This window comes from Microcaecilia unicolor, chromosome 8 (genome assembly GCF_901765095.1).
Source record: "Microcaecilia unicolor chromosome 8, aMicUni1.1, whole genome shotgun sequence".
Taxonomy (NCBI): domain Eukaryota; kingdom Metazoa; phylum Chordata; class Amphibia; order Gymnophiona; family Siphonopidae; genus Microcaecilia; species Microcaecilia unicolor.
Genome location: NC_044038.1, coordinates 247,655,940 through 247,680,608, shown reverse-complemented (window position 1 = coordinate 247,680,608; position 24,669 = coordinate 247,655,940). Strand labels below are relative to the sequence as shown.

The window sequence follows — 24,669 nt, the reverse complement described above, 5'->3', positions numbered from 1 at the left end:
TGAAGGGGTGAACAAATGTGGATAAAGGTGAGCCGGTTGACATTGTGTATCTGGATTTTCAGAATGCGTTTGACAAATTACCTCATGAAAGACTCCAGAGGAAATTGGAGAGTCATGGGATAGGAGGTAGTGTTCTATTGTGGATTAAAAACTGGTTAAAAGGTAGAAAACATGTAGGGGGGAGGGGAAGGTATGGTGAGGGGGATAAATTCATGTGTAAAAATAAAAAAAAATTTTGAAGTTAATTGCGGTTACTATATGCATGTTAAAACTGTAGGACAATGGTGCACCAGGTGCTTTTGCTTCCTTGTATAAACCAAGAAACAGTGCACTGTAAACTTTGCTCAATGAGCCTTTTGTTATGTTTTAATGGTAAATAAAGACTTCATACAAATAAAAAAAAAAGATAGAAAACAGAGAGTAGGATTAAATGGTCAGTATTCTCAATGGAGAAGGGTAGTTAGTGGGGTTCCCCAGGGGTCTGTGGTGGGACCGCTGCTTAAGATACAGAGAAGGGCGACAAAATGATAAAGGGGATGGGATGACTTCCCTATGAGGAAAGGTTAAAGCGGCTAGGGCTCTTCAGCTTGGAGAAAAGGCGTCTTAGGGGAGATATGATAAAGGTCTATAAAATAATGAGTGGAGTTGAACAGGTAGATGTGAAGCGTCTGTTTACGCTTTCAAAAAATACTAGGACTAGGGGGCATACGATTAAGCTACAATGTAGTAAATTTAAAACGAATCGGAGAAAATCTTTCTTCACTCAACGTGTAATTAAACCTGGAATTTGTTACCGGAGAACGTGGTAAAGGCGGTTAGCTTAGCAGAGTTTTAAAAAGGTTTGGGCAGCTTCCTAAAGGAAAAGTCCATAGACCGTTATTAAATGGACTTGGGGAAAATCCACTATTTCTGGGATAAGCAGTATAAAATGTTTTGTACTTTTTTAGGATCTTGCCAGGTATTTGTGACCTGGATTGGCCACTGTTGAAAACAGGATGCTGGGCTTGATGGACCTTTGGTCTGTCCCAATATGGCAACACTTACATACTTATGGGTTTTAAAATGAATTGGGGTTTTTTATTGTGTTTTTATAGGGTTGTGGGTATGCCCAAGTTAAAAACAGAAAATTTTGCCTAGCTGTTTGCCTAGCAAAGTTGAACTGTGGCTAATAAAAATCTAAAATGATAACAGTACCGTTCCCAAAGCGTCAAACCAATTTTTCCATTGATTCATCAAGCTCAGATAGAAGGGAAAAGAAAAGTCAGACTTACTGCAAATTTGGTTAGAATGAAAGCACCAGCTCCAACACCAACACCAATAATGCTTTTTATGCTGAAATTAAATAAATCAATTTAATAAAAGTGATTAAACAGCAGAGTTTTTTCCACAGATCATAATAGATTTCTGTAAAATAAAGGACTTAGCTCAACAAATCTTGTTCTTGTCAAATTGCATCTTTCTGTTAAGCAATGTGTATGGGGGGGGGGGGGGGGGGAATGGAAATCTGGCACACAGACTGGTGAATGTGTGTTTTCTTTCCCTCCCATGAAGCAAGGTGGTTATGAATCAGATCTGAGATTAAAATGTTTTCTTTTCCCCCAACATCCCTCCCCCCCCCCCCCCCCCCACATGGTTTGTTTAAATGGCACAATGCTTAGGAACTCGTTGCCTCATCAGGTGATATTAAAGAAACTGTTCTCTGAAAATTACAAACTTTTTTATTTAAATGTAAATTACCAGTAAAGGTGAAAATGGTGGTGCCCTACCCAGTGCATTCTGGGATGCGCTGGGCAGGGGGCTTAAATTCCCCCCTTATATGGTGCACTGGGCAGGGCTGGGTGCTGCCATTTTCAAGGCAGTGCTGCTGGAAGAGGAAGAAAGTTCCTCCTCCCAGAGGGTGGGATAGAGCTAGACCACCAGGTTTGGGGGGAGTTTCATTAGTGGCTTTTTTGTGAGGGATATGAGGGGGCCTGGAGACCCACCTGATCTCCAGACCCCTCTGAACTTGTGTCGGGGGAGGGGTTGGGGGGGACTGGAAATCCGCTGGACCTTCATTCCCCATGTCGCTGGCTTGTGAGTCGGGGGGGCACAGGGTCATGCTGTTTGGGGGTCTGGACCTGTAGCCCTGTATTTGACAGCAAGTGCAGGACGATTGTGCCTGAGCAGAAATTTGCATGCCATTATCTCTGATCACAGGGGGCGGTAAAGCCCCACGCTGTTCCAGTGCTATTTGGAACATCATGGGGGTTTTTATCATCTGGGCACAAGGCGGTGGAGGGGGAGGGGCAAAGACAGTTTTGTTCTCTCAAAGACTCGTAAAGTTACATTTCACTCCCAATAATTTTAACTAAACCAATCTCAATGAATATGAATCACTCATCAAGACTTACTTTAATTGTGTTAGAACAGCAGGCAACATCTCAGCTAGTTCATCCATTGTAGGGTACTGGTAGCTGAAAACCCAAAAATATACACACTATTTATTGAACAAGGCCTTCAAAAACATTTAAGGCAACTAAAGTCACTTAAGAAATCATATATGGTAAAAGGACTGAAGCAGATTAAGCATGCAGTGGCTTTCAGGCATATTTAACAGCAGCATCACGACAGCCAGTCACACACTTATTATACATTCTGAAGAAAGGAAGAAATGAACCATTACATGGCGGGAATTTGAAAAACAAGACGATGAACTCTAATTTGGACAGCAAAAGGCTAAAGTGAACTGTGCATCGGTTTGAATATCGGCCGGTGCTAAAGACTCAAGAAATTCAGGAACAATTCCTGGATATGGCTCAGAACTGAATATCTGGGTCTATGGCAGTCAATATTCAGCCCACAGCAGTTACGTTTTTTTCAAAGTCGCACTATTCACATAGACTCCAGGAGATGCAGAGTTTTTAAACTGTACAACATCCAAAAAACACACATTACCAACAAAACATTAATATACAACATAAATTACTTAGTAAAAGAAGCCCTAAGATGCACTACTGGATTTAGCATGCACCAAAAAATCTGTTAGGATACATTAGTAAAAGGAGCCCACTTAATGTCATACCCTGCAGGGAATGGTGGCGCCCCCTCCTGCTGACCTGGTGCATCGACATGGCACACAGCAAAGTGCTGAGTAATTTCATACATATCCTCAAAGTTAAAGAAGGTGTTAAAGCAGGATTTATCTGCAGAGTAGAAAGCAAAACACAAATCGTAAAGATGTGGCAACTTTCTAGATATGATTTAGTTATGAAGGATGGATATAATATTCTACATTTAAGTTCCAAAGTTAAGGAAACTCTTCCACTCGGAAGCTTATTAGTAAACTGAGCAAAATAGCAGATTTGAAACTTATCAAGTGATAGACAGTGGTAAATGGAATAGTCACATCTATAAAAGAATTTTGTTCCTCATCTTCCAAACACCAGCCTGTACAGCAAATGCCTCATTAAACATTACAAACTCTGCAAGTCAAACAGTTTAAATTTACAGTATTCTAGCATCAGCCTGTACAGTTGTTTGGATTAATGTTAAAAGATGGTAAACAGGAGCAATTGAATTTTTTTTTATTGGCATTTGTAACATAGTAACATAGTAGATGACGGCAGAAAAAGATCTGCACGGTCCATCCAGTCTGCCCAACAAGATAACTCATATTTGCTGCTTTTTGTGTATACCCTACTTTGATTTGTACCTGTGCTCTTCAGGGCACAGACCGTATAAGTCTGCCCAGCACTGTACCCGCCTCCAAACCACCTACCCCTCCTCCCAAACCACCGGCTCTGGCACAGACCGTATAAGTCTGTCCAGCACTATCCCCGCCTCCCAACCACCAGTCCCGCTTCCCACCACCGGCTCTGGCACAGACCGTATAAGTCTGCCCAGCCCTATCCCTGCCTCCCAACCACCAGCCCCGCCTCCCGCTCTTCACTAAGCTCCTGAGGATCCATTCCTTCGGCACAGGATTCCTTTATGTTTATCCCACGCGTGTTTGAATTCTGTTACCGTTTTCATTTCCACCTCCCGCGGGAGGACATTCCAAGCATCCACTACTCTCCCCGTGAAAAAATACTTCCTGACATTTTTCTTGAGTCTGCCCCCCTTCAATCTCATTTCATGTCCTCTCGTTCTACCGCCTTCGCACCTCCGGAAAAGGTTCGTTTGCGGATTAATACTTTTCAAATATTTGAACATCTGTATCATATCACCCCTGTTTCTCCTTTCTTCCAGAGTATACATGTTCAGGTCATCAAGTCTCTGCTCATACGTCTTGTAACGCAAATCCCTTACCATTCTCGTAGCTTTTCTTTGCACCACTTCAATTCTTTTTACATCCTTAACAAGATACGGCCTCCAAAACTGAACACAATACTCCAGGTGGGGCCTCACCAACGACTTATACAGGGGCATCAACACCCCCTTTCTTCTGCTGGTCACACCTCTCTTTATACAGCCTAACAACCTTCTAGCTACGGCCACCGCCTTGTCACACTGTTTCGTCGCCTTCAAATCCTCAGATACTATCACCCCAAGATCCCTCTCTCCGCCCGTACCTATCAGACTCTCCCCGCCTAACACATACGTCTCCCGTGGATTTCTACTTCCTAAGTGCATCACTTTGCATTTCTTCGCATTGAATTTTAATTGCCAAACCTTAGACCATTCTTCTAGCTTCCGTAGGTCCTTTTTCATGTTTTCCACTCCCTCCGGGGTGTCCACTCTGTTACAGATCTTAGTATCATCCGCAAATAGGCAAACTTTACCTTCTAGCCCTTCGGCAATGTCACTCACAAATATATTGAACAGAATCGGCCCCAGCACCGATCCTTGAGGCACTCCACTACTTACCTTTCGCTCCTCCGAGCAAATTCCATTCACCACCACCCTCTGGCGTCTGTCCGTCAACCAGTTCCTAATCCAGTTCACCACTACGGGTCCTATCTTCAGCCCATCCAGTATATTTAAGAGCCTCCTATGGGGAACCGTGTCAAAAGCTTTGCTGAAATCTAAGTAGATTACGTCCATAGCTCGTCCCTGATTCAATTCTCCTGTCACCCAATCAAAGAACTCAACGAGGTTCGTTTGGCACGATTTCCCTTTGGTAAATCCATGTTGTCTCGGATCTTGCAACTTATTGGCTTCCAGGAAATTCACTATCCTTTCCTTCAGCATCGCTTCCATTACTTTTCCAATAACCGAAGTGAGGCTTACCGGCCTGTAGTTTCCAGCTTCTTCCCTATCACCACTTTTGTGAAGAGGGACCACATCCGCCGATCTCCAATCCCTTGGAACCTCTCCCGTCTCCAATTATTGGCATTTGTGTTCAGTGTTTTTTTATGTATATGAATTTGTACTCCACCCAGCATAGAGCAGAATAAATAATGTTTTTAAATTACGAAGTACCTGAGAAAAGAAAGGTGATTTTGTTGCATGTGTCACGTATCTGTTCAACAACCAAGTGTTACTGCAGGTCTTAGGTTGCCTTTCTGGAGAATTTACACTAAGACACACTGAAGCACTGTTCTATCACGTACTACTATTTAGCATGTAACATGTGGCCCCTTGCAATTACCCCGCTAAAGTACTACATCTACCCCATGGCAAATCAAGATATGAAAGCGCAAAACCCCTAAGAGAAAAACTTCACTGGCTCCCACTCAAAGAACATTTCGCGTTCAAGATCTGCACAATTGTTCACAAAATCATCCACGGAGATGCCCCGAACTACATGGTAAACCTCATGGACCTGCCGCCCAGAAATGCTAAAAGATCAGCCTGCAAATTCCTTAATCTGCATTTCCCCAACTGCAAAGGATTAAAATACAAGCTAACACATGCGACTAGCTTCTCCTACATGAGCACGCAGCTATGGAATGCACTACCAACTGACTTGAAAGCGATCAAGGAAATAACTTTCGTAAATCACTGAAAACCTCTCTCTTCAACAATGCCTACAAAAAGAATCCATAGCTTATTATAACACCTTACCACGTCACCCTACTCCGACAGTCACCTTTCTCTAACTTTATTCTGCTCTTTTCTTCTCATCCATGATCTTCTTGTAACACCAATTGTACCCGTCTCCTGGAATGGCGATGCCATAACAGGTTTTTGTAAGCCACATTGAGCCTGCAAATAGGTGGGAAAATGTGGGATACAAATGCAATAAATAAATGAAAAGTTTATGCCTGCTACAGACCTGACAGTTCATGCCTACATTTTAGCCATGTCAATGCCAGCTTTGGCCAGTATTCTCACTAAAGGCATTACAGAATAGGGTGCCCAGCTTTTAGAATTGTCCTCATAGAGTATAATTATTCATTCCCAAATCAACCAATAAAAACTCCTTTTGAATACCTTCTATCTTGTGGGATGCAATGGTAACCAATCTTATTGACATTATTGGGCTCATTTTTGAAAGAGAAGGATGCCCAGCTTTCGACATAAATCAGAAGATGGACGTCCTTCTCACAGGGTCGTCCAAATCGGTATAATCGAAAGCCGACTTTGGACGTCCCCAACTGCTTTCCGTCGCAGGGATGGCCAAAGTTCAAGGGGGCGTATCGGAGGCGTAGCAAAGGTGGGACATGGGTATGCCTAACACTAGGATGTCCTCGACCCATAATCGAAAGAAACAAGGACGTCCCTGACGAACACTTGGACAACTTTACCAGGTTGTGTTTTTCTTACGACCAAGGCACAAAAAGGTGCCCGAAATGACCAGATGACCACCGGAGAGAATCAAGGATGACCTTCCCTTACTCCCCAAGTGGTCACTAACCCCCTTCCACCCTCAAAAAACATTTTTAAAAATATTGATTGCCAGCCTCAGATGTCATACTCAAGTCCATGACAGCAGTATGCAGATCTCTGGAGCAGTTTATTTCAGGCAGGCGGACCCAGCCCCATCCCCCCCTACCTGTTACACTTGTAGAGGAAACAGCGAGCCCTCCAAAACCCACCACAAACCCACTGTACCCACATCTAGGTGCCCCCTTCACCCATAAGGGCTATGGTAGTGGTGTACAGTTGTGGGTAGTGGGTTTTGGGGGGGTGGGAACTCAGCACACAAGGTAAGGGAGCTATCTACCTGGGAGCAATTTCTGAAGTCCACTGCAGTGCCCCCTAGGGTGCCCGGTTGGTGTCCTGGCATGTCAGGGGGACCAGTGCACTAGAAATGCTGGCTCCTCCCACGACCAAATGGCTTGCATTTGGTCATTTCTGAGATGGACGTCCTTGGTTTCGATTATCGCCGAAAATCAGAAACGACCAAGTCTAGGGGCAACCATCTCTAAGAACGACCAAATTTCAGGATTTGGGCGTCCCTGACCGTATTATCGAAACGAAAGATGGACATCCATCTTGTTTTGAAAATACGGGTTTCCCCGCCCCTGGATGGAGACGTTTTGCAAGGGCGTCCTCATCAAAACTTGGATGTCCCTTTCGAAAATGCCCCTCTGTGTGTCCTTTGCTTCTCTTGATATGGCTTCCGGTGACCAAAAGATAGACAAATAAGAACCAAGGCCGACGGTGATTTTATTTTTCGTTCACAGCTGTGTGTGTGTTTGTTGGGGGGGGGGGGGGGGGGGGAGTTATATAAAAACTGGTGAAAGCCTGTTAAAATTGTCATTTACTGCTGGCATGTGTTCTCTTTGCTGTATTTTCTTTTTGGTTCACTTGATTTGTACAGTGTACTGTTTGTTTGTTGACTTAGCAATAACAATTGTTTGATACTAAAACTCCCAGTACAGAGAAGCAGAGTTACACAAACATTCTGTTTCAAATTGTATCATCAGTGGCAGCAACACAAACTCCTCCACTACCAGACACTGAGAAGAAACACAAAACCTTGCAAGCAGAAACTCAAACTGCACAAACCTCCCTACGATCTATGTGAAAAGTCAGCACTGCAACTATTGTAAACACCAGAACATCTCCAGCTGGAAAAAAAGAACAGCCATACACTGAAACTACATGTTACAAGAATCCTTCTCTGTGATTACAAAAAGAAAACACGGACTGCAAAAAAATAAACAAATAAAAATAAGAAACTACACATTAGAAACAAATACCTAGACAAACCATTCCATGAGAGGTTACAACAGACATTTTCTTGAGGCTGTTCTTGGAACAGTGGCCCTCGCTCCTGCCCCCTTTGCCCCCACTGGACTACCAAGGTAGGCTCGGGGGCCTATTGAGACCGAGGGAAGGGGGGTGTCTTCCTGTCACAGGCTGGCAGGGGGTTTCAGAGGGAAACAGCAATATCGGCCGCATAACCTTCGTAACCAGCACCTAACCAACTGGAGCCAAACATCTGGCGCTAATTCTGCCCACAGCTGTCAACATTTAGTGCACTGATGAATCTGAACGCTTCACGCCTCCTCGACTGAGTATTTGGGACAGTCATCTGTGAACTGTAGAGGAAGACGGCCGACATGTTCACGGCTGCCACTCCCACCCCTTTTGGAGATGCCGCGGAGGACTGGTTGTAAAACAGCCACGAAAGGCCCACCAGTTGATTTCACCACAGTTGTCCATTCGGTTCTAATGATGATTAATGATTTTGTAGCTATTTTGGGGAACTCTTAGATGTGTAACAGAAGGATTTGGGGAGGGGGGGGGAACAAAGGTTTTTCATTTTCTGCAAGGAGCAAGAATTGGACGGTTATGGGGGGTGGGACTGGAGCATCTGGTGGGTTATGGCTGTTTGTATGTGGAGTGCAAGGGAACTGGAAAGAGGGGAATCAGACTTACCAGGGGGGAAGAAATGGGGAAAGGATTTCAGGAAGAATGTTAAGGTGAGAGGGAAGGAAAGGGATGCAAGGGGAGGGGGAGGGGGTCTGGCCAGGGGGAGAGAGACAATGGGCTTCAGCTAGATATTTTTTGACCACAGGATGCTTGATCTGGGATAACAATAAATTTATGAGGACCGAATCTGAGGCTAGTTTGTAGTGCGTTTCAAAGGAGAAAAGTGCCTGCTAGCCCCCCACCTTCCCCTACACACAAAGTATATCCAGGATGATATGGAAGGTGAATTGGGAAGTGGCTGTATAGAGGACCTGAAGCACAGCGCTGTGTTTGTCTGATCCACTAACCGGTCATGGCTACTGAATATTTCCTCTGACCACCTTGGAACTATCCAGACAGTACCGGAGCGGGAGGGGGGGAGGAGCAGAGAGGTTCTCCAGTTAGTGGTGATAGGACAGCAAAAAAGTGCAATCCTAACTTTAATCTGGATAGTGGTCTGAACATTATCACTAACCAAACAGTACAGCTGGTTGGTGCCAATTTTGGAATCTTATGCAACCCAAAATAAATCTTTTTTACTCACCATAAAAATAAAAGTGAAGAAATGCAAACAAAGGTTCCAGGGAAAATGCAGAACTGAAGTGGCCCCGTGTGTGTGGACTTCCTTACAAGAAATTTTTCACAAATGCTGTCACTCAACCGTGAGGGATTATCATCTTGTCTTTGAAAATTATACACTTTCCAAAATCTGAGACATTTGCAAGAGAAACGTTCAGGAAATACCTAGTAGAAATTGTGGAATGTTCATTTGATATTTTGACTCCTATTAATAAGATTTCTCATCTACTGCAGAGGAAAATGAGAGAATCGGGCAGTTTGGTTATTCTAGAATTTGATATATCGCCTTTACTAATAAAAGTTGAAGGTGGTTTACAAAACCAATTTTGTCAGAATAAAATAGAAAGGAACTCCACATTAAAACAGCACAGAACGTACATTTACACGTCATGTGCACCATGAACCAAGGATAGAAAGGGAGGGGGAGGAGAAGGGGAAAAGGGTGGAACCTCGGAGGTCTGTGCAGGCACAAGCAGAGAATACTAGGCAATAGGTAAATCAAACGCCTATTGAAAAAGGTGGGTTTTAAGTCATGATTAAATCTGGTCAGGAAAAGCTCAGCTCTGATAGTACAGGCTCAGTGTACAGCGCTGCGTAACCCTAGTAGCGCTTTAGAAATGTTAAGTAGTAGTAGTAGTAGTAGTCAGTGTCAGGTAGAATGCCGACGACCTAGAAGCAGATGTAAAACCAAACAGTGAGCGTCGACACATCAAAGTAAACGGTAGGGTGTATATGGAATGACCAGTGTGGAGAGATAAATGTGTGAACACCTTATAGGTGATGAGTACTAGAACCTCGTACTTAATCCCGTACCCTACAGGAAATCCAATGTATCTGGAATAAAAAAAAGGGGGGGCCTCGAAACAACAGCCGAATTACTGAGTTTTGAAGGGTTTCAAGTCTCTTAAACTGGGACTGCCTGCATAAGCAATTAATCCCATCTAGAGATGACAAATGCATGAATGTACAGAAGAAAAAAAAAACAAGGTACTTGTGTACTGATCGAATATGACAGAGCCAGAAAAAGCCTTTTGCACCGCCTGGGAAATGTGAGGCTCAAAGGACAAGATAGACTCAATTATGACACCTAACTATCGGAATGACCGGACTGTAGTTAGTGAAACGTCCAAGAGGGTGGGCCTTTTTCCATATGGTACTTTTGCTTCCCCCACCTTAACAATGCACAGCTTGGTTTTCTCGGTTAATAAAACAATCTTCCTTTTGAAGAATTTCTTTCTTGGGCTAAAATCACCCATTTTCCCACATCTAGGCAAAAGAAAACCACTTGGCTTTATTAGTTCTGTTTGTTGGGGCAGAGCTTGTTCTTATACTTTGGAATTTTATCAAAACAACACTTTAAACATTCAGATTTCCAAATATTTAAGTAAAGTATTTCCTTCAAATCGGGGGGGGGGGGGGGGTTGTAGTTGTAATTTTAGGGCTGAGGTTTTGGGAGGTGGGAGGATTGTTTTTATTGTCTATACATTGTTTTTATTCACACGTGGGTGGTACGTAAGAATTTCAAAAGTGGTATAAGTCCCATTATTATTATTAAATTGCTATGTGGAGATATGAAATCACACATACAGAAAAGTTCCTCTCAATGATCCGATCATTCATTGGTGCTTTTCCTTCACTTTTATTACCTTCTTGGCTCTCTTCATTTGTGGGTTATGAAGCTTCATTCATTCATTTAGGGCTGTGCTAAAGTGTTGTTTGTTAGTTTTGCCATCTGCGTGTTCTAGGTGTGTGGTATTTATTCTTATGTATTTATTTATTTTTACAGGGGTTGCATCAGGGGCAGAGAATGGCCACGACTGTGCTAATCAGCTACTGCGTTACATTACTGCCACATTAACTGCTTAGCACATTCATAACACAGGCGTCCTCTAAACAGGGAAGCAGTAAGCACCCTGCATTACTTTTCTGAAATTGCTGTGTGCTAATGTTAATACTAGCAGACAGCCAGAAACTCAACACAGACAAAAAGCCCTTGCAGTAGAAATGAGCTTAAGAATACAGAAGTCCTGCCTAAGGACACCCTAAGCCCAGCTTAGTAAAAGGGCCCCTTAATTTGTTTATATCATATCCATTATTGGACTATTAAGGAATTTGTGTTTCTGTATGTATCAAATGGTTAAGGAAATGCTTAACTAGGTATTATAAAACACATCAGCAGGCTTACGATTGAGGCCAATGTCATGGTAAGTAAGTATGATTGGTCTGTTCCCTCTCGGGCTGCCACGCATGGTAACGTGCAGAAGTCCATGAGCAGTTTCAATGTCATATTCCTAGAAAAGACGACAGTACACGTTCCATTAGTGATTAATACACCACTCTCCACACCACCAAATTAACTTTGCCACTTAATTTTTTAAAAGGGTAACTTTCAAGATAGAATATTACAGGACTTACAAACATGTCGAAAAGATGACAAATATTTCAAAAACTTGGGAGCCAAGCATAATTTTTAGGAGATGGAAAAATGTCTCAATTCCTCTTTGTACCTTTTAAAAATACTTTTTCTTCATTCTGGTTTTATACTTCTTGTTCATTCACCCCCCCCCCCCCCCCATTTACTAACCTGCGCTAGCAGCTGCCATGTGCACTACAGCCCATTCACTTTGAATGGAGGGGGGGGGGGGGAGGTTGCACTTAACTTTACTTTTTACAGTGGGCTGGATTTTCCTTTGTTTTCAATACAGTCTCTACCCAACCCTAGTCCCATTCTGTCCACCTGATTTTAGTCAACCGAATTCTGCAAAACTGTTGCTACAGGAGTTGCACCAGCAATGATTTTGAGATCTAGTGGGGCCCATACACTGTAGTACTCTTCCGTCTTCTTTCCCCTTCCACTACCCTCTACTCTTGTCCCTCATCCTCAAATGTTCAGACCTTGTACTAATACCTCTCTCCACCTATTCTTTACTGGATCTTTGGGAAAACCACCAAATACAAAAAGGAACCTAATTCATTGTCCTGTCCCACAGATACAGATGGAGTGGAGGAGTAGCCTAATGGTTAGATTTTCATCCTGGGGAACCGGGTTCAATTCCCAGTGCAGCTTTTTCTGACAATGGGCAAGTCACTTAACCCCCCCCCCCCCCCCCCACTGCCCCAGGTACAAATAAGTACCTGTATATTTATTTATAGCATTTATACCCCACTCTTTCCCGCTCGATAGCAGGTTCAGTGCGGCTTACAAGGTATGGTACAAAGTATCACAGAGATAAAACAAAGTATGGTACAAAGTATCACGGAGATAACCCAGTTATAGAGAGTAGGACAATAGGAGGAGATGTGGGGGAGAGGATTGGAGTATGGGTAGTGCTAGTGGTGTGGATTAGGTTCGAGAATTAAGTTGGGTTGTTTGGGTATGCTTGTTTCAAGAGCTTAGCTATTAGTGCATATGAAATGGTCATTGGGTTTCTTGAGAAGATATGTCTTAGTTCTTTTCTTAAATGAAAAGATGCGTTACAATTACAGGGTTTGATGTATATTGTTGTTCCAGAATGATTAGTGCATATTTTATTCATAGAATTTCCTGAAGAGGTATCTTTAGGTCTTTTCTGAACTGGTGGTAGCTCGTGATGCTTCTTATGACTATGGGAATTGAGTTCCACCATTTTGAGCCCAGATAGCTAAATCCCTCCATGTAGGTGGACTTATATAGTACACTTTTACAGTTGGGCAGGTGAAGTAGTAGGTAATCTCTGGTTCCTGGGTTTGCATTTCTTGGTGATAGTTTGATCATGTCTAGCATGTATTCAGCATGATGGTTTGATCATGACTAGCATGCCAAACAGTATTTTGAAGATGATTGTGCTGGTTTTGAAAAATGGTCTGGCCCTGAACAGGAGCCAATGTAATAGGCATTATGAATAGTGGGGTTGCTCTATCATATTTCGACTTTTGTAATATCAATCTCGCTGCTGTGTTTTGTTTTGTTTTTAATACTGCAACATTCAGCAATATGAATGAATGAGTTGCCAACCTAAAAGAAAGCTGATCTTGAATCTGAGCTAACTGTAGAAAGCTGAAGATTAAATTTTATCATGGTTCATCTTGAATCCAATTACAGACCTAAGCTCACCTATTTGTTTCCAAAGATTAGGGAGCAACACAGCCAAAATGTTTATCGGTTAGCTCCTCTCAAAGAGGTGCTATGGTCTGGAATTTTAAAGCCCAGTGAGTAAAAATCTAAAATCCAAATCAGATAACTGTTTTTCTGCAGACTATATATATGTATATAGTTGTGCATTTCCTTTAAAAAAAAGAAACAGCTTACACACACCAAAGTCTCAGGTCCGAATTGTCCACGCCTCAGAATCAGTCAGACAGACTTCTCAGATGCAATTAGCAGGAAGGGTTCAAACTTATTACTATCTTAGTATATATGCAAAATTGACCCTTTTGGAGATGCATATATATCTCCTGGGACCTTTTTATTAAGCTTCACTCTCATAAAAATAAAATGAGGTAACCTTTTAATGTATCTGAGCTGGTCAGTTATCAGGAGCTTGCACAGTTCTTACCTGCCCATCAAAGTCCTGGAAGCTTCGACTGACACCCTAGAAACCAAACCAAAAAGCAAATATATATTAAAATCCCTGAGTTGTCAACCCAAGTCATCTAGCTTATAGCTATAGACTTGTTAGCATGTCAGACTAGAACCTTAAGCTTTCAGATCTTCAATTACCATTAATATTTTATTTAAAATCAGTTTAAACAAGGGAAGGGGGTAGGGGAGTACACAGAGCATGAGTCACAGAATTCTTTGCAAACCTTCTGTAAGCAAATATAAGCTTGTCCGTATCAGGATTAGTGGGTGTGTATCTATCAGGAGAGGAGATGAGAGGGGACAGCAATTTAAAAGGTACAATTCCAAAATCACTATGTTACAGTGAATCAGTATATGTGTACTGCAACTGTTGGAACTGCTCCACCCATAGAAATGTACTAGGGTATTTCTGGGAGGGAGGTTCATCTATCTTCTGCCTCCCATCAGATGCAGAAATTTCACTTTTACAGCACAGAAACTTTTTCCAGATCACCTCCTCCCTTAGTATTTATAGGATTTCATGAGTAAATTACAAGAACCAAATCTTGCACAGAAATTAGGGCAATTGGAAAATAAACCAAAAGAAAAACAAATTAGCTGCAAAGCTTAAAGCACATTTACCCCCCTATTAAGCCCACAACTGAGAGAAAGCCCAAGAGATGCAAAGGGAAAAATATGCTTTCAGAGACACAAAGGCAGGACACATGGCATTTTCCAGACGTGCTGATTGACGTTTTTCTGGATTAATGTGAAGTGTGTAGTTTTTTTGCGTTCAAACACAAAACTCTATAGATGATTATACAGAAAAGGTGTTTTTAGCTGCACTGGGTCAAAAAAATATAACAAACATTCTAAATTTGTATGAAACACTTTGCAGGATATCTCAGAAAAAAATTCACCATGGAGAGTCAACCCCTCATATCGGAGTTGCAGAAAAAGCTTCCTTCTAATCTTCAAAGGAAGACTAAATATTTTTTGAAAGGAGGAAGTGCCTTTGATAGAATTTTTAATATTCCAACAAGTATCTTTTAAAGCATTTCACTGGGGGGGGGGGGGGGGGGGATAGAGAGCACACACACAAAGTTTAACACCCAAAGGTTACATTATAAGGTAGAAATCATGCAGTAACAGTCCAGAATCATTTTGGATTGAACAGACTGAAAAAACAACTTGAGGGTTTTCAATCTCCCCATCTTTGCTCCATGTTCTTTCACTGTTTCTTCCAGTACTTGAATCCTCAAAACTGTTGGAGCCTCAGAGGTCACAAGAATCATAGCTTATTACTTAGTCTCATCTAAGCAAGTTATGACCCACCAAATCAAATCCAAAGCAATTAATTCTGGTTTCTTCAGACTGTCCTGCTGCCCACAGAACACTTTCTATACCCATCATGCCCTCCACTCCCCCTGACTCTCGTTTCTGCAGCTACACCCCACGTTAGCGAGAGTAACGCAACCACAGAAAGCTCCTCCTATCTCACAGAACCTTCCCATCTGCCAGGTAAAAGCAAACTCAATGACACATCCAAGGCAGGATCCAGAATGATCCCCTGAAACGGAGAACTTTGCCAGCTTGTGAGAGAAACCATAGGTGTGGTTTTGGATCTCTGGACTAAGAATTGTTTCTGCCTCAAGATGGAACACACTTCTCCCCCAGGAACTCACCAGTACAAGGACTGTCATAGGGACTGTGAGTGGTATATAGCAGCAGGTGTCCCACGAGAACACTACCTCACTGATGTTGCAGTTAAACCACCTTACAGCAGGTGGCGCTGACCTGCCATGTCAGAGCTGAGTCACAGGAGGTGGGGGGGGGGGGGGGGCTTAGGCTGGGAGATGATTAAGTGCCCTGGAACAGAATAGATCAGGAAGGACCCCAAGAGAACAGGTCTCCAGAAGCAAGACCTTGGGAACAGAGGATTTCTGAAGGAGGACTAGGAATCCTCCCAAGGTGTTGGCTGGGCCGCAGTATCTGTGGGGGAGCCCAGGGAAGCAAGGAATAGTCCTGTTTCCAAGGTTTGTACCCAGAGGTAAGAAGTAAAATACCCAGGCATTGCAAGAGATGGAATAGAAGACTTAGCTTAGCAGTGTTTAAAAAAGGTTTGCATAGCTTCCTGAAAAAAAGTCCACAAGCCATTATTAAGATGGACTGGGGAAAATCCACTGCTTATTCTAGGATAAGCAGAATAAAATGTATTGTACTGATTTGGAATCTTTGCCAGCTACTTGTGAGTTGGATTGGCCACTGTTGGAAACAGGATTCTGGGTTTGATGGACCTTCGGTCTGTCCCAGTATGGCAATGCTTATGCTCTTAAGACTGCAAAAGCTTCTTAATATTCTTTGATTAATAAGCTTGGTATCGCAATTTTTTTCAAATTATTAAACTGAACCCTGACAGCTTCTGAAGGGGAGGGGAAAGGTGGGGAGGGGAAAGGTGGGGGTCTTGTAGTCTGCTGGGTCCGGGTGCAATTCATATCCAGGACCTGGGCTCGGTACTACAAAATGCAAGGAAGGAGGGGTAGAGGGGGTTTAGGGGTTAGTTCTTGGTCCTTGACTCAGGTTAATTAGGGGTTTGCGTGTTTTTGTTTCTGGGGAGGGATTGGGAGGATGGGGAGATTGTTGGAGCTCAATTTAAAAACGGGAGTTGATGGCTTGGCTTGTATGTATACAAGCTCTTTTATTCCAGAGTCCATTGATGCGGTTATTTACTTCTAATGTTTGTCTTTTTCAACATGCCATCAACAAAAAATGCTGAAACATAAGACTGCAAGTGTGTATTTGTTTACTTGTGAAGGCTCGGACCGGAATGTCCCAACCAGACTCAGACCTGGATTTATGCATAAGTGACTTGAACTATAATGTACAAGGCCTGACTTAGAACTGCTAAAGAGAGGCAAAACCACTGTTAATGTGACTGTTGTCACTGTTAAGCCCAGAATCTGTGACAGAAACAAGACCTCTTATTGGTTTCTTCAGCAATAAAAAGTTCCCTTTTGATTTACACTGCACCCTGACTGTGTCTGTGGGGGCTTCCAGTCTGACAATACCCCGAAAGTTTCTATGCTATAGAAGCTGGAACTTTTTTTCCCATAAAAATGCACTGGGTCATATTAGTTTTTTAGGGAGTTGGAGCTCATTTCTCAGGAACCCTGGTCTGATTTGACCCATTTTCAAACTCAGTACGCCTTTTTACATTTTTCCCCCCATGTGCCAAGTTTCATCCATGGCATTATTTAGATTCTACCACAGAAGCTGGAACTCCCCCCATAAAAATGCATTGGGTAATTATTTTTGTCAGAAGGGGTTTACCTCTCCCCCATTCCGATTTGGCAACATTTTCCAACTCACTGAGGCTCATTTTCAAAGCACATAGGTTACTATCTAACTTTGTAAGTCTATGTGCTTTGAAAATGAGCACCATTGTGTCTTTTTACCGCTTTTTCCCTCATGCCAAGTTTCATCACATTCAGTCAAATTTAGAGTTATTTTGCCCCTCAGAAAGACAGATATCTTTGAGTCCTTCTGAATAATTCTTTCCAACTTCCATTTGGTTGGAAAGCAAAAAAAAAACAACAACAAGACAGAGACTTCCCATGAGGATTAATCATTAGAAGAGAGCTTTGTTCAACAATAACTCTTATGGGCCAGATTTCAGGTCTATGATTATAAGGTTCTGGGAGGATCCTGCTGCATGTGCAGATGTGTAAAATTATATAGTTGCTTAATCACACACAGAAAACGTGTAGCTACTTAGCTGTTCCCTCAGGGTGTCGCAGATGTTAACTTGTACTATTGGGGCTGGATCTAGGAGCCTATTTGAGAGAAACACATAGGGTTTTCTCTGATAACATCTATCCACAAAAGGTGCAGCAACTCCTGGGCTAAAACAACAGAAGCCTGAAGAAGTACTGTTAGAATACCAGTTAAGGGCAGGGCTGGTGTCAAACATTCAGGGGCCCAGGCCAGAAACTGGGGAGGAGGCCCGAAAGCTGGCCTTCAGCCTATGCCTCCTTCAGCATGAGGCAGGCTAGGGAGCTCCTTGTAGTATGGGGGGGCCTGGGGCAATTGCCCCATTTTCCACCCCTGTCTAAGGGGAAGAAAACTTTACTGGTGACTATTTTACCTGCTGGGAAATTAAAAGTTGACTTGGGTTAAAAACAGGTAACTCTCAGAGTCTTTAAATCAAAACTGTTTCCTAAAGTGCCTTTTGCTAAATAAGCAGAGTAACTTTAAAGTCTCTGTTACGAGTTTCATGTCAAAGCTGTTTTAGAGAACAGGCTAGCGTTTAAAGTTGCAGTTTCAGAGTTTACCACAGTATCCGTGTAGAGCACAGCCAGTAGTACATAAGAACATAAGCGTTGCCATACTGGCACAGACCGAAGGTCCATCAAGCCCAGCATCTTGTTTTCAACAGTGGCCAATCCAAGCTACAAGTACCTGGCAAGATCCCAAAACAGTACATTTTATGCTGCTTATCCTAGAACTAAGCAGTGGATTTTCCCAAGTCCATCTTAACAACGGCTTACGGACTTTTCTTTTAAGAAGCTATGCAAACCTTTTTTTAAACCCCGCCAAGCTAACTGCTTTTACCACATTCTCTGGCAACAAATTTCAGAGTTTAATTACACTTTGAGTGAATTTGGCTTCCCAGTGGAGTTGGAGACAAAGACAAATTCAATAAATCTTGTAACAAATACACAGGATCTCTAAGGGACAGGAAGAGATAAGTCAGGTGCATAGCTACCATTGAGCAAGCCCAGAAAAATGCCCTCCTGTGCCCGGGTCTGTCATTTTATAGGCCGCTAAAAATTCTTGAACAGCTTCCAGGTTTTGAAAAAAAAAAACAATTTTCTCATCCCCATGATGCATCACATTGGCTGGGCTGCCTACCACAGACTAGCATTAAATCCATGCTTTATTAGAAAAGTTCCATAGTGGAGGATCTCCTTCCACTTACACACTACTGCTTCAGAACCAAGTTCTTAGCAAGTACATGGCTAGTCTTCTGGGATTCTCTTGCTTTTTCTCCTGGTATCTTAACAGTCTCACAGTTACAGTCCTAGGCAGAGGGTCCCGATAGGCCTTTTCATCTAAAAACCAGGTTATGCAAGCTCTAAGAGAAAACACACGATGGGGGGGAGAGAGAGGGTCAAACCTCGAGATGAGAATAAGCTAGAGAGATGTTAAAGGGGAAGAACTGAGGGGAGCAATTACATTCTAGGATGTCTTTCTTACATTATGCCTCTGAGTAATAAATGTAGATTTTGAAATATTGTGTGCACAATTCTCAATTGTTTTGTACAGCATCCCCCCCCCCCCCCCACAACAACTAATGGGTTAAAAGGGGCTACATAAACTAAGGCCAGTGCTGGGCTGGTTTGTACGGTCTGAGTCCCACATATAGCAATCCGGTTTAGGATGGGCTAGAGAGAGCTTCCACGGAAACTTCAAAACGCACGGAAGACTTTTACGGTCTTTGTCCCGCAAATAACAAGATGGATTCAGGATAGGTTGGAGTGGGCTTTGACAGCAACTCCAGTAGTTGGAACCCAAGGACAGAGCCGGGTGAACTTCTATGGTCTATGTCCCAGAAACACTGAAGAGATATAATATCACATTAATTGTGGATTTAAATCTTGAATAGATAATGAATTTGACTTTTGTTGATGGACCATTCAGATCTTTATCTGCTGTCACTATATTAACATAAGCATTGCCATACTGGGAAAGACCAAAGGTCCATCAAGCCCACCATCCTGTTTCCAACAGTGGCCAATCCACATCACAAGATTCCCAAAAGAGTAAAACAGATTTTATGCTGCTCAACAACTGATACACAGATCTTTATCCTGGGTGGTGACTCCTAGTGTACAATCTTGCATTATTGTGTTGTCTTCTCTTAACATTACCTCCTCACAAATGTTGTGAAGACAGAACACACACTTTACTCCACACTAAATGAGGGCAGTTTTCAGACTGTTAGGAAAAGTAGTAAATTTTATTACGAACCAGAGAAAATTTTTCTTCACTCAATGTGTAATTAAACTCGAATTCGTTGCCAGAAAATGTGGTAAAGGCGGTTAGCTTAGTGGGGTTTAAAAAGGGTCTGGACAGCTTTCTAAAGGAAAAGTCCATACACCATTATTAAATTGACTTGGGAAAATCCACTGCTTATTTCTGGGATAAGAATCATAAAATGTATTGAGCTTTTCTGGGATCTTGCCAGGTATTTGTTACCTAGATTGGCCACTGTTGGAAACAGGATACTGGGCTTGATGGACCTTTGGTCTGTCCCAGTGTGGCAATTCTTATGTACTTATGTAATGCTACCCTTCTCTTCTCTAGTATATCATGAATAAAAAAAAGATTATTACAGAAATTCCTAAACACTGTATGTAGTCATTTAAGGTACACACAATACTTTCACAAGCTTTGTTTTGTACTTCATAAAGTTATACCTTCACGGTCAGGAGGGGTTTGATTTCTGTCAGTTGTACTTCTTGGAGTTCATCCATGCTGGAGAAAGCAGTCAAGTGAAGTGCACAACGTCAAATCTGTGACACAAAAATATAGCAACACAGTAAATGATTGCAGAGAAAAAGTAAACTGATTCAGCCAGAGATTCATCAGCACAGAGAGAACATCCTTTATGAAAGTCAGAACTAAACCTCACTCTGCTGCCACCCAACTCAAGTCTTCTCCTATCCTCTCAACATCCATCCCAAGCATATTCAAAATTCACATGACTGATGGCAAATCCTCCTATCCTCTCAACATCCATCCCAAGCATATTCAAAATTCACATGACTGATGGCAAATCCTGGAGTGGCCTATCAGTGGAGTGGATGAAAGTCATCTTCAGCTTTGCTTCCCACAAAATGAATAACAAAGCCAACACCAGACAGACTCTGTCCTCACAAAAACAGCAGCGATGACACAAAAGATGACGCAGAACAAACACGTCCAATGGACTAAAAAGTTCACATCAGCTGCTTTATTCAAAGTAAAATGGACTCAACACAAATTGTTTTTTGGCTGCAAAGGCCTACTTCAGGAGTCCCTATAAATTGTAGTTGTATGGCTATACAGCAGTCTGCAAATCACAAAAGTCCTCAGCAAAGTATACAAAAATGCAGGGGAGACATTCTGAGCTTCTAAGAGGATAGACTCCAGAAACTCCTACAAGAACCCTTACCAGATGGAGAAGATGTTATGTCATTCTCTGGTACAGACCATCTCAAGCTTTAAGATGAATGAACCAATGTTTGTTGTATGTACAGCGGTTCCCAAACCTGGTCCTAGAGGAACCCCAGCCAGTCAGGATACCCACAATGAAGAATCTGCAGGCACTGCCTCCGCTGCATGCAGATCTCTCTCACGAATATTCATTGTGGGTATCCTGAAAACCTGACTGGCTGGAGGTGAATCCTGGAGCAGGTTTGGAAACCACTGACCTAGCCACAGTCATGTTTCTCTTTGTGAGGTTCGTGAATAGATTCTTTTTCTGCTATTGGTTCTGTACTTTGGAAAGCATAACTTTGAATTTCTGATTAAGTACCAATACAGCAGAATATAGGAAATGGCTTAAGACCCCACCCCACCCCCCCCCCTTGTATGCGTATTTCAGCGCTTAACATATATATTTCTCCGTTTATGTTTCACAGATATAAGATAAACAAATACACAATGTCAAGCAAGATGGTTTACTCTGTGATATTTTTTGTATTTTATTATGTATGTTTGGTTGTAACCCGCTGTAATCACTAGATACAGCAGGCTATAAATGTTTAAAAACATACATTGTAATAAGCATAAACACAGGCACACAAGTGGCTGACTCCCCAAGTTTATGCTGAGGAGTGGCTCAATCATATGTAGTAAGAGTTGCATAGATTTGGTCAGTACTGCTTAACCAAAGTCTGTGAGGCACGGCAGCAGGATAGACTTGTGCCAAAAGAACATAAGCGTTGCCATACTGGGACAGACCAAAGATCCATCAAGTCCAGCATCCTGTTTCCAACAGTGGCCAATCCAGGTTACAAGTACCTGGCAAGATCCCAAAACAGTACAATAGATTTTATGCTGTTTATCCTAGAAATAAGCAGTGGATTTTCCCCAAGTTCATTTTAATAATGGTCTATGGACTTTTCCTTTAGGAAGCCATCCAAACCTTTTTTAAACCCCGCTAAGCTGTTTTTACTACATTCTCTGGCAATTAATTTCAGAGTTTTATTACACGTTGAGTGAAGAAATATTTTCTCCAATTCGTTTTAAAATTACTACTTTGTAGCTTCATCGCATGCCTCCAGTCCTAGTATTTTTGGAAAGAGTAAACAAACGATTCATGTGTACCTGTTCCACTCCACTTAATGACATTAGGTTACTTTCAGCTTATCTGGTTTCATTTCTAAATATTTTTTTAATTGAGAATAAAAGCATAAATGAAGCAAAACATAACAATAGTTTAAGTCAATATTTTTTTGTTAACAGAAGATACCCCCCATTGCTTCTTCCTCCTTCCCACAACCCCCTTTCCCATCCCCCCTCCCCTTATTTGGTTAGTGCAGGTTTTATTTTAATTTGTGAACCACTTTGATCGATAAAACTGAAAACAGGTATATATATATATATATCAAGCGCTATTAAACATTAAACTTCATACCAGTTTAGCATCCTCAAACTACAAATTTCAGCATTAACAGTTGTTCACTTTCTTTCTGAGCTCTCATTTGCTTGTCTTTGCTGAACTTCTAGTGACCAGCTGTGCAGTGCCACAACTGGTAAGGGAAGGCTTTTCTTTGCTAAACTAATATCGACTCATTCCCACTAGGCAAGGCCGAGTTAATGATTTATTATATTGCCCATCAGTGAGCTACCTGGAGAGCTTAAATTACACACCACCTATAGCTGATGTAAATGCGCCTGGGTCGCAAAGAATGCAAATCTATAGTAGTCTATGTAGGGCGGCAGATTTATCACAATAATATCACTATTCATGCACTAAAACTTTAAAATGCGCCACATTTTAAAATTGCAATGATCTTGCTCTACCTGGTCTGCTTAGTGTTCTAAACTTCAGTGTGCTGTTCCGGCTGTCTGTGTGGATTCCAAGCCTCGTCCTGATGCTCTATTTCAAGCCTCTTTCTGGTGCTCCTCCAATAACATCGCTCCGTACCTTTCCAAGCCTCTTTCTGGTGCTCCTCCAATAACATCGCTCCGTACCTTTCCAAGCCTCTTTCTGGTGCTCCTCCAATAACATCGCTCCGTACCTTTCCAAGCCTCATTCTGGTGCTCCAATACCCTCTCTCAGTCATTTTTCCAAGCCTCACTCTGGGATGGCAACCCTACTTCTTGCAGCTTTTTCAGAATGGTTTGTGCTGTTCTCTCTCTCCTTTGACCAAGGTGGTTATGTAAAACAGGAGGCGGAATGAGCCTTTCTCGCCCATTATATGGGCTGAAGCCAGTAGGGGGAGTTTGCCACCACCCTAGTTCACCCAAAACAATAGCAAAATAAGGGACTGCTTATGGTCCATCTGTAAAAAGGCAAAAGCTGTTTGTTGAATAGGCAGTGGACAAAAGATTTGTTTTGTTTGGTTGTTGCTTTTTATTTATTTGAAAGCTTCCTATATGTAGATATAAATATCATACAATAAAAACTGAATATCACTATTACATCTTCATCTCACCAATGGATTATTCTGTCTTCAGCATGTTTCAGAGACAAGTGGTTTTCATAAGTCAAAATAAAAAAATATTTTCTTTCATGCAGATCGCGTTAAATATAACTAAATGGGCTATAAACCCCTAATGCAGTTCACTGATTTTCTTATATTTTGTCCCTGTGATGACTTATATACTGTGTCAAAACTGCAAATAATAGAATTCAGTAACATCCAAAGCTTATTAATTAACATTATAATCGTGTTCACATTTGGGTAATAAGTGAGAAAATGCTGTTAAAAATTTATATTAGAAAATACAGTTAACTTCTGCTGTATATCAACCAGTACTAAACAATAGTAATAAACAATATTAAATGCATTTTATAATATACCACTGCATTCCACAAAACAAAAGGAGCAAATTCCTACAAACCCTCTTTCTCTTTTGATCTAGGCACAGAAAAAGGCTCCCATGTTTCATCCTAATTCATGTTTAATATGGGATATATAAATAAGTAAATAGAAACTCTGAAGCACCTGATTCTCATAACATGATGCCTGTTTATAGTGACCCTTTACAGGGAGAAAAAAATCTCTGCACAAATATAACACATACTAGAGTGTCCTTATAACCAGCCCCTCCAAATGACACAATTTATAACAAATTACTATACCTATGAAAAGTTATTCCGTTAGTATCCTCTGTGTATGCTGCACAAGCTGACATGTTTGAAAATATAAGTGAGATTAAATAAAAATGCTACCAACAATAAAGAACGACAACGGACCTTACGCGGCACCTAGACAAGATTTTAGATAGTGCTGGGGAGGAGCCAGCCGTCTTGGTACACGTGGGTACCAACGACGTAGGAAAATGTAGGAGTGAGGTTCTGGAAGCTAAATTTAGGCTTTTAGGAAGGAAGCTCAAATCCAGATCCTCTAGGGTAGCATTTTCTGAAATACTACCTGTTCCACGCGCAGGGCCCAAGCGACAGGCAGAGATCCGGAGTCTCAACGCGTGGATAGGGTTACCATATGGCTCCAGAAAAAGGAGGATGGATTGAGCCAACCGGGTTTTACTTC

General features: G+C 41.9%; 1 protein-coding gene across 3 annotated transcripts in view; it reads right to left on the bottom strand.

The window, feature by feature from the left end:
* NDRG3 (NDRG family member 3) overlaps positions 1-23,057 on the bottom strand; it is a 64,317-nt gene extending 41,260 nt beyond the window's left edge. For all 3 annotated transcript variants that reach the window (XM_030212952.1, XM_030212953.1, XM_030212954.1), the window contains exons 1-7: positions 22,976-23,057; positions 20,383-20,478; positions 13,899-13,934; positions 11,549-11,654; positions 3,062-3,182; positions 2,391-2,453; positions 1,272-1,332 (exon numbers count right to left, since the gene is read on the bottom strand). In XM_030212952.1, the coding sequence (XP_030068812.1) occupies positions 1,272-1,332; positions 2,391-2,453; positions 3,062-3,182; positions 11,549-11,654; positions 13,899-13,934; positions 20,383-20,439 (444 nt within the window). In that variant the 5' untranslated portion in view covers positions 20,440-20,478; positions 22,976-23,057. The remainder of the gene's footprint in view (positions 1-1,271; positions 1,333-2,390; positions 2,454-3,061; positions 3,183-11,548; positions 11,655-13,898; positions 13,935-20,382; positions 20,479-22,975) is intronic.
* Positions 23,058-24,669: the final 1,612 nt, after the last annotated feature.